The sequence below is a fragment of the Marmota flaviventris genome, chromosome 6 (assembly GCF_047511675.1).
Source record: "Marmota flaviventris isolate mMarFla1 chromosome 6, mMarFla1.hap1, whole genome shotgun sequence".
Classification (NCBI taxonomy): Eukaryota; Metazoa; Chordata; class Mammalia; order Rodentia; family Sciuridae; genus Marmota; species Marmota flaviventris.
Window position 1 is genome coordinate 109403640 of NC_092503.1, and position 10881 is coordinate 109414520.

The following is a 10881-nucleotide window of genomic DNA, read 5'->3' on the forward strand; positions in this document are numbered from 1 at the left end:
ACCTCTTCTAACGTTGAGTTGACCTGCATTGCTTGTGGTCCTTTCTTTCCTTGTCTTTTCATACTGCTCGCATTTCTTTCTGGTTGGTGAAACTGTTGTGTTTTTGAAAATTTTTCCCCCTATATATTTATATTGCTCTTGTATAGTTGAAAAGTCTCCCTTGCAGGGTCGGGCGGTGGTCTGCCTACCTTGCAGGCGCGGGCGGCGGCTCTGCCCCTCCTCCAATTGGTGTGACGTGTCTACCACACCCGCGGACCGCTGGGCCTGTGCTGCCGGTCGGTCGCAGGTCTGCCTACTTTGCAGGCGCGGGCGGCGGCTCTGCTCTGCCCTTACTCCAATTGGGGTGATGTGTCTACCACGCCGGCGGGTCGCTGGGCTTATTCTGAGCGCGGGAGGCGGCTCTGCTCTGCCCCTACTCCAATTGGGGTGACGGGACTACCACGCCAGCGGGTCGCTGGGCCTGTTCTGGACGCTTGATCTCTTATTTCATGACATAGGTTTTCAATGCCCTTCCCCTTTTTTTCACCTTCCGGAATTCCCATAATGAAAATATTTGTTCTCTTAACAAATATTATGGAACTCGTATTATGTCCCATAAGTCTTGACATTGTGTACGCTTTCTTCATTCTTTTCTTTTGGTCTGGATTAATTCAAAAGACCTGTCCTCAAGCACAGATACTCTTCTATTTGTTCTACTCTGTTTTGGAAGCTCCACAACCTTCAGTCAGCAACTGTGGTTGTGACCCTATAGAATGTAAAAGATACCTTCCCCATAACTCTCAGGATCGTTTGGGGAGATGTCTGGGCCTATAGCACCAGTAGCCATAGTTCTGGAGCCCCAGGATGAGATGGGACCTACCTCACATACTACAGGATGAGCACAGGTGATGCTGCTGTCTGTGACACCAGGAATTGTAGACTTGAGGTTGTGGGACATAAAGGGGACATTCTGTAGGTCCTAGAGGACAATTGGTGCTGAGATCAATAGTGCTGTTATCCACTTTCATTGAGCTATATGACCCAGATAACTTCTTCAGGTCCCAAGGGACAAGAACAAGCAGTCCCAGGGATTTTGGCATCAGCAGCTATGGTTCCAAGTCCATGGGCTGTGAAAAACCTTCCCTGGGACCTTCAGGGTATGTGCAGGTAACATTTGGACCTGTGGTACTGGTATTCACATACTGGAGATGTGGGATGTGAAGGAAACCTTTCCTGAGTTCCACAGAATGAGTGCAGGTAATATTGGGACTTTTGGCATTGGTATCTGTGGTCCTAGAGCTTCAGGAGGTGGATGGGAATTCCTAGGTCATGTGGGGCAAGCTTTGGTGGGGACAACGTTTGTGGGATTGGTAACCACAGTCCTGGAGCTGCAGAACATGGATGGAACCTTTCCCCCGTTCCCAGAAACAAGCTTGGAAGTGATACCAGGTTAGTTTGTACCAGCATCTGCAGGCCCAAGGTAGTGGGAAACCTTTCTGAGTTCCTGACAGGTATACTCAAGGTATACAGGTGGTACTAGGGTTTGGGGCTGCTGGGATCTCCCCAGCTCCCAGTGAACAAGTGCAGGTAAAGCCGGGACTTTGTCCCAGTAGCTATAGTCTCTAGGCTTTGGGCTGAAGAGGAGATTTTACTAGTTTATTCCCATGAAGCAAGCACAGATGGGACTCAAGTTTGTGGCTGCAGCAGTCACTGATCCTGAAGCTGCAGGACACTGAGAGGGCTGTCTTCTGCCCAGTGAAGCAGTTACCAGGCAGAGACTGTTGGCTCTGTTGGGCAGGTGGCTGCAGTCCCTAAGGCAAGATGGTATCCAGCAGTATTATGGCAGCTTGGGTTCTAGGAGTTGGAGGCCCCAAGTGAGTTCCTTCGTTGGAGAAGAACAATCACTCTTATCCCAGCCAACTCCCTGGACTGTACTTAAAGCCCTTAAAGATGTGCACTTCTCTTACTGTTGGGACTGCCGGTCTGCTGCTATGATTGTGGCTGCTGGCACTCTCCTGCTTGCCTTCTCCCAGAAAGAAATACACCAGCTCCTCCACTCTGGCGACTGGAAAGCTGGGGCTGAAGTGACTGTTTGCTTGTTCTTTCCTCTAGGTTGCCCTCTAAACCTTCTATGCTGTTTAGGGTTCCCATTATTTCCTTACTGATTTTCAGAGTTCTCCCTCAATTACTGTCCTCAAAAAAGAGTTTTTGCTTTGTTGTTGTGATTTGTCTCTAGGCCAGAGCCATGAACAGAGCACCTCTAGTAGCCTGCCTCTTCTGTTTCTCAGAATTAGGCTGCTGATGACAAATTCATTGGGCTGAAAGAGTACAGGCTTCACAAATAGCCCAAGAGTTGTTAGCTTCAGGGGCAGAAATCCCTAATATGAGATTTTATCATTTTTCTCCATTTTTCTGAACACAGATGGTAGAAAAAATGAGGGTTGTGTATTCTCTGAATGTGACTGCTACAGTTCAAATAATGCAAATTATGCCAGTGAAAGGGGGTGTGTTTAATTTAATTTTGCTTCATATGGATTTCCTGTTTTCCCAGCACCATTTGTTGAAAAGGCTATCTTTTTGCCAATGTATGTTTTTGGAGCCTTTGTGTAGTATGAGATAACTGTATTTATGTGGGCTTGTCTCTTTGTCTTCTATTCTGTACCGTTGGTCTACATGTCTATTTGGTGCCAATACTATGTCATTTTTGTTACTATAGCTCTGTAGTATAATTTAATGTCTGTATTTGGGGTAAAATTGGGAGTTCAAAACCCACTTGAATCAAATGTATGAAATATGATATGTAAAGAGCTTTGTAATGTTTTGAACAACCAATAAAAAAAAAAAGAAAAAAAAATGTCTGATATTGTGATGCCTCCTGCTTCACTCTTCTTGCTAAGGGTTGCTTTGGCTATTCTGGGTCTCTTATTTTTCCAAATGAATTCCATGATTGCTTTTTCTATTTCCATGAGGAGTGTTGTTGGGGTTTTAATTGGAATTGCATTAAATCTGTATAATGCTTTTGGTAGTATGGCCATTTTGACAATATTAATTCTTCCTATCCAAGAACATGGGAAATCTTTCCATCTTCTAAGATCTTCTTCAATTTCTTTCTTCAATGTTCTGTAGTTTTCACTGTATAGGTTTTTCACCTCTTTTGTTAGATTTATTCCCAAGGTGTTTTTTTTTTTTTTTTTTGAGGCTATTGTGAAGAATGGGATAGTTTCCTAATTTGTTTTTCAGAGGGTTTAATCACTGATATATAAAAATACATTTGATTTATAGATATTTATTTTGTATCCTGCTATTTTGCTGAATTCATTTACTAATTCTAGAAGTTTTCTATTGGAGTTTTTTTTTTTTTAATCCTCTAAGTATAGAATCATGTCATTGACAAATAGTGATAGTTTCTCTCACCATGCACAGTACTCAACTCAAAGTGGATCAAGGACCTAGGAATTAGACCAGAGACGCTGCACCTAATAGAAGAAAAAGTAGGCCCAAATCTTCATCATGTCAGATTAGGTCCTGACTTCCTTAACCAGACTCCTAAAGCACAAGAAATAAAATCAAGAATTAATAAATGGGATGGATTCAAACTAAAAGCTTCTTCTCAGCAAAGGAAGCAATCATTAATATGAAGACAGAGCCTACAGAGTGAGAGAACATCTTTACTACACGCATATCAGATAGAGCATTAATTTCCAGGATATATAAAGAACTCAAAAAACTTAACACCAAAAAAAATTAACAACCCAATCAATAAATGGCCTAAGGAACTGAACAGAGACTTCTCAGAATAAGATATACAATTAATCAACAAATACATGAAAAAATATTAAACATCTCTAGTAATTAGAAAAATGCAAATCAAAACTACTCTAAGATTTCATCTCACTCCAGTCACAATGACAATTATCAAAAATACAAGCAATAATAAGTGTTGGCAATGATGTAGGGGAAAAGGTACACTCATACATTGCTGGTAGCACTAAAAATTGGTGCAACTATGCTGGAAAGCAATATGGAGATTACTTAGAAAACTTGGGATGGAACCACCTTTTGACCCAATTATCCCACTCCTTGGTATATACACAAAGGACCTAAAATCAGCATACTGTAGTGACGCAGCCACATCAGTGGTTATAGCAGCTCAATTCACAATAGCTAAACTGTGGAACCAACCTAGATGCTCTTCAGTAGATGAATGGATAAAGAAACTATGGTATATATACACAATGGAATATTACTCCGCTTTAAAAGAGAATAAAATTATGGCCTTTGCAGGTAAATGCACAAAGTTGGAAAATATAATGCTTAGTGAAGTTAGCCAATCCCCAAAACCCAAAGGCTGAATGTTTTAATAAGTAGATGCTGATCCATAATGGCAGCGGGCCGGAGGAGGCTGGTAAATGAGAAGAATGGAAGAACTTTGAGCAAAGAAGAGGGAGGGGACAAGGGAGGGACTTGGGGACAGGAAAGATGGTGGAATGATGGATTTTATTACCCTAGGTACATGTATGATTTCACATATGGTGCAACGCTACATCATGAACAACCAGAGAAATGAAAAGTTGTGCTCCATACATGTACAATGAATCAAAGTGCATTTTGTCATATATACCTAATTAGAATTAGTTAATTAATTTTTTAAAAGGGGGGTATTATTTCTAAGTTCTGGATTTTAGTTCTCTTCCACTTTAGAATAAAATAAGATTCAGGACAATTTACAAGAGGCCCTGGGTTTTCCAGTTCTGAAATGAAAAAAAAAAAACTATTGACATGAAAATCATGTAGTTTTGCTTTTTTCATTGATTCATTTACTATTGCAATTCCTATCCATTTTCCTGTTTTCTTTTATGGCAATATTTTATCATACCATGTATATACATTAATATGCCAGTATGTATATGTATGTATATGAAAGTATGTAAGGGTTCAAGTTTTCCATACTCTTTATTATGTGCAGAATTCTAAGATCATATTTTAGTGAAGAGGTAAGCCCTCTGTTGGTATCTGTTCACTCAGACTATAAATTACGGTTAGAAAGGCTATAATGAAATGAGTCAGTAATTTATAAGCTATTAAGATAGTTACAAGTGATTCTGGAGCATGTTGAATAGAGAACATATGTTTATGAAAGAAGCAGATTCAGCACAACATCTCTTTGGTTTAACCAAACCCAATCAATTAACAAAAGGGGATATCTTTCTTTGCCTGTCTCCCACTTTCCAAAAATAGCATCACTAACCACTTGTTAACCACACTGATTTTTGTAATAGAATGGTTGCTATAGCTTTGCTACCAGAAATACTCAGATTAAGCACCCTACTAGATTTTAGCCAGCAGTCTACAAAACAGAAAGAAAGCTCTGCTTGCTTCTTGCCTTCTTTCCTTGTTTGACTTGATGTGATAATTCATTTCAGATTTCTTTTTCTTTGACAGAGTGCCTACCGCAGAAATGGGATGGCTTTTCTAGCCTGTTGATGTGACTGTGCCTGCGACGACTGGAAAGGCAACGTTATACTGAGGTGATCTCTTGAAAAAATAAAAGTTTACGTTCTCCATGTCCTAGGGAGTGGAATGGCTTATTGTGACTCTCAACTGGCTGGCTCCTGCTCTTTTCCAGCCCCCTCAACACTTAGTCTCGTTTACTAGATGGACCATTTAGCTAATAAATGGCAGGATGTTTGGGATAGCATGTAGGTGGACAAGAATGTAGATCACACGATTTTGAAATTTTGATTTGGCATGGATTTGCTACCCTCAACACACGTATCCTAAAAGCAATGTCTCCCCACCCCACTGTGTTTGGTCAGTGTTTATTTGATACCTTTATAATCCAGGTTTGAGACAAAAGAGACAAAATTAAAAGGACAGTTGATCTTCTCCTCCACTGTCCTACCAGCTTTACTTTCCAACACTTGTTGACTGCATCTGCATGTATTTTACAGATGCCTGTTTGTTTTATAGCTAATCAAAGATCTAATTGACCTGCTGAACTGCCTTTTTCCCTCTCTTCTTCCCTCATGTACTATATCTGAATATGGGTCATTTCCATTCCTTCTTCCCATCTTCCTGCCATCAGCCATGTGTTTCTCCTCATACAGAACTTTTTCCTACATTTCCCTCCTTTCCCCTGGTCCACTTGCCAGGGCCACCATCCTATCCATTCCCTGTCCTATCAGAAGCAGTAGAAAGGAGCAGAAAAGCTTGCTTCTTCTCTTCAGCACCCCCACCCAGTTGGAGACTGGGCAGCCGCATTGCTTGCTGGAGCAGCTGCGCTACCCTCTGGCATCTGTGTTTTCTGTGGTAAATGAGGAACTGTAACTCCTGGGAACAAACCAAAATATGGCAGATGAAGTTGTACAGTTCCTGATTAAACATGAATTGTAAAGAAGGAAGTTATTTCTTTAAATTCTGTGGGAATTTTGTGTAATTTAACTTTTATCATGGTTTCACACAAACCAAAACAGTCTTTTATAAAGAATTAATAAAAACAGAAATGAGAAGCGTGACATTTTTTTTTTCCTTGGGACCAGATCATTGAGAGTCCCAGTGTGATTGTGCCATGTTATTCACATTTGTTAACTGTCATTTACCTGTTCTGTTAATACTCTTGGGAAAAAATCTGCACGTCAGAAACAAAAAACAGATATATAATATCAAAAAAATTGCTGAATGGTTTTGATATTGCATCTGTGCTGATTGAAATGTACAATTAAACTTTTCTTTTTATCATCATCCTTATTTTCCTTGGCATCCCTAATGGTGGAAAATTATAAGTCTGCAGTAAACATCCTAACTTTTAAAATGACAGCATTTATTGTATTTGGTTTCATCTCCCAGCCTTATGGAAGGTATAAAATTTTCAGCGGCTAATTTTTCATATTGAAATTTCTTCTGTTCCTGCACATTATATATTTTAAAGTTTGCACAAGATAGAAAATACAGTGGTTAGTTTTTTCCCTTCATTTTATTCTACCTGATCTCCATATAGTCCCAGAGAAGGAAGACTCAATGTACATTTCTCTCAGAAATATGACAGGTCTGTGTTTTTGTTGGTCTGGTGTATGTTTGTCTATCTTGAACAGTCTGACAGGTAATTATTTATAAAATCTGGTTTTGCCCAGTAAGTTCATATAATAACCTTTCACTTTTCATCATAAGCCAGAGAGCTGAATTTAGAATAAAACAAGGTCATTTATGTCTGTCCTGAACCAGCCTAGATGTCCCCATAATTGCTCAATATTTATATTTTTAAATCTTTTTTTTCTTTTCTACACTTAGGTTCTTTTCTTACACTTTCTACAAGACTAAATTTGAAGTGAAATAAAATTCCTTAAGTAGTGAGTATAGAAATAAAAGAAAATTTACAGAATGAAAGTTTCAGAAAATGTAGTTTAAGATTAAAATAACAGAGCAGAATCTCTTAGATAACAGAGCAGAATCTTAAAGATAGTTGAGAACAGACATTCATTTTGCAGATTAAAAAAAAAAAAAAAAAAAAACTTTTCCTAGAGAGGAAAGTGACTTTCCCTAAATCACTCAATAATGGCAGTGACAGACAGTGATTAGAACCCATGGTCCCTTGCTTTTAACCTAATATTATATTCCATTATATTGGATTTGCATTAGAATATTACCAAGACTCATTGGAGTTTTATAGCATATTTATCCCAGTAAATTGGAACATATTTATCCCAATGTAAATTTATTTTTAAAATAATACCAACTATGGACATTCCTAAAGCATAAGTGCTATGTGTTAAAATCTTCTTCAGAGGGACTTTGGCATTAACTAACTGACCTATGTTCTTAAACATCAGGCTCAACTCTAAGTCAGTGACTGTACACCCCTAGTTTGTTTTTTGTCCCTTGTGTTTTAGAGCTTCAGTGTGAAAACAAACCAACGAATAATGAATAACCTCTCTTCTAGATTTACCCTCTAGATTAAGGGTAAAGGAAAGAGAAATACTTCTCCTTTCACCTAAATTTGGAAGCATGACTTTCTGAACATAGCACTTGGAGGTTATGTCATTAACCTTCTTGTCTTCACATCTTGTAATAGTTGAGATTCAAAAATAATATTCCAGTTTTAGGACTGAGGGTTTTTATTTGAAAACCATCAGAAGCACACTTCTTAAAAATGGTGTATATAGTTTCTGAATCTAGGGAGAACTCTTCATTTATTACCATCTGTCCTTTGTTTTTATGAAATAATAAACAACCCACATTTAATGCTTTTACCACATAGAAGGCAAATAAACACAGTAGTGATTCTTAGTCTGAAAGGAAACAAGTTTACTTGTCTAAAAATTATAAAGTTTAATTTTATGAATTTTTTTAAACATAGTTCCCAAATCAGGCATTGCTTTCCAGTTCCTGTAACTCCTTATATAAAACTAAATCATTATAGAGAATGTATTCTCTCATCTGCCCTTCTGGAATTTAGATAGAACCTTCCCAGGTTGCATTTAAAATTCTACCATCAACCATGTATACATCTCATAAAATATTTTACAGTTTCCTGTATGCTCCAGCTGAACATTCATAGTATATAAACACTTCTGCAAATAATCTAAGGGCAACACGTTGAGTATGTCATAGCAGTGTCCCCTTATAAAGTTAATTCTCCAGCAATGTATTTTCTTATTCTGTCTTCTTAGTTGAAATCCAAGATGAATATTTCTTGTGCTGTTGTACAGTGGTGGGGATAGGAAGGAGCAGAGGACACAAGCGGTTTCAGTGGAGTTGTGTTCATTAAGGCAAAGGCTTTCTGCAGAGGGCATCAAGCCAAGCTTAAACAACAAAACCAGGCCTGCAGGAATTGGATGTAAATGTGATGGTTAAATAAGGGCCAGATGCCTTTAAAGATTCAAATATTAAAAAGTCACATCTCTTAATGTTTCAAGTTTAGGACAAGAATACCATGGCACTTTAAAAAAAAGAGAGAGAGAGAGACTTTCATTTGTTTTCTGGGATAAAATATCAAGTATTCAAGCTGTCATAAGTCATGGAAATTTTGGCAATTGGAACATATTTTAAAACAATCAATTCCTACAAAGGCACAAGAAACCCACATACAATATTTCATTGTTGACAAGCCACTGTGATGCTGCATAGAGCTTTATATTCATGGTCCCTTTTTCTGCTCATCACCACCCAATACTCACTGTTCTCATTTTTTCCCAAAGGAAAGTAAAAAACAAAAATATTAAAATGAAGATGACCAAAAGATAGTTTTACTTACATCAGATAAAGCTGCATTTGCTATTTTAACAAAACACATAACAGCATTTTAATCATTACAGCACATCACACATGCTATGTACTTTGTGTGTTCATCTCATCTGCTGTCACAGCCCCTCTTAGAGTTACAGTTACAGGAGAGAAGAACAGCAGGTCAGTACCTTCTGCAGTTACCCAAGATGGAGCTGGCACTATGCCCAGCACAAATCCTACAATTACACAGCATGAACTGTCCTAAAGATTTCTGAAAACATATTAAAGAGAATTGCTGCCTAACTTTGAACCTAGAAGCATTTCTAAGTACCAAAAGACCACAATTATACGAAAAGTTTAACTTACCATTCCTCTCCCAATGCCAAGTATTATATATACACAACAAAATAACATACAACATATAATAAAATTATACAAAACCATGCCAATTCCTCTTGAGTGTCTTAAAGCTTATAGGGATACTGCTACATCGATGTTCATAGCAGCACAATTCACAATAGCTAGACTGTGGAACCAACCTAGATGCCCTTCAATAGATGAATGGATAAAAAAAAATGTGGCATTTATACACAATGGAGTACTACTCAGCACTAAAAAATGACAAAATCATGGCATTTGCAGGGAAATGGATGGCACTAGAGCAGATTATGCTAAGTGAAGCTAGCCAATCCCTAAAAAATAAATGCCAAATGTCATCTTTGATATAAGGAGAGCAACTTAAGAACAGAGCAGGGAGGAAGAGCATGAGAAGAAGATTAACATTAAACAGGGACGAGAGGTGGGAGGGAAAGGGAGAGAGAAGGGAAATTGCATGTAAATGGAAGGAGACCCTCATCGTTATACAAAATTACATATAAGAGGAGGTGAAGGGAAAGGGGGGAAAAAACAAGGGAGAGAAATGAAGTACAGTAGATGGGATAGAGAGAGAAGATGGGAGGGGAGGGGAGGGGAGGGGAGGGGCGATAGTAGAGGATAGGAAAGACAGCCGAATACAACAGACAATAGTATGGCAGTATGTAAAAACGTGGATGTGTAACCGATGTGATTCTGCAATCTGTATACGGGGGAAAAATGGGAGTTCATAACCCACTTGAATCAAATGTATGAAATATGATATGTCAAGAGCTATATAATGTTTTGAACAACTAATAAAAAAAAGATGTATGATCAATGAATGTGTTACGAGTCCCTATAAAAATTATGAGAAAAACTTCCTTAAAGATCTACTTATGCAAAGTCTCTCTTGTTTAAAGATGAGATTTCTCCAGAAGACTAATCATACAGGCTACTATTTTATGATTTCATTAAAATTATTTATCATGTTACAAAATAATCCCCATCTTGCTTACAGTGTGTTTGCAGTAGCAGATACTAAAGTACACATGTCAGTGCTCTGCAGCTTTATAAATGACCCTTTAAAGTGTTCTCCTTCATTATGATACAGTAGTCATGGTTTCTTCTAGCCCTGCATGCTTGTGTGTGTTTGGAGGGAAGTCATGAACAGAGATAAATAGAAAAATGCAAAGAAAGTTGATGAGCACAATTTGAATGACAAATGATAACTTCCCATTCTAGCCAGTAGTTAATATCTTCTTTAATTCAACTCTAGGTCTGTTTTGCCTTAGGACAAGTCACTTCTGATTTATGTCTTATAGATGA

At 38.2% G+C, this 10881-nt stretch overlaps 1 protein-coding gene across 1 annotated transcript in view; it reads left to right on the top strand.

Annotated features, from left to right (window-relative positions):
• The window catches only part of Supt3h (SPT3 homolog, SAGA and STAGA complex component), a 470425-nt gene extending 463937 nt beyond the window's left edge, over window positions 1–6488 (top strand). The window contains exon 12 of the mRNA XM_027950427.2: window positions 5422–6488. Within this exon, the coding sequence (XP_027806228.1) occupies window positions 5422–5463 (42 nt within the window). The 3' untranslated portion in view covers window positions 5464–6488. The remainder of the gene's footprint in view (window positions 1–5421) is intronic.
• Window positions 6489–10881: the final 4393 nt, after the last annotated feature.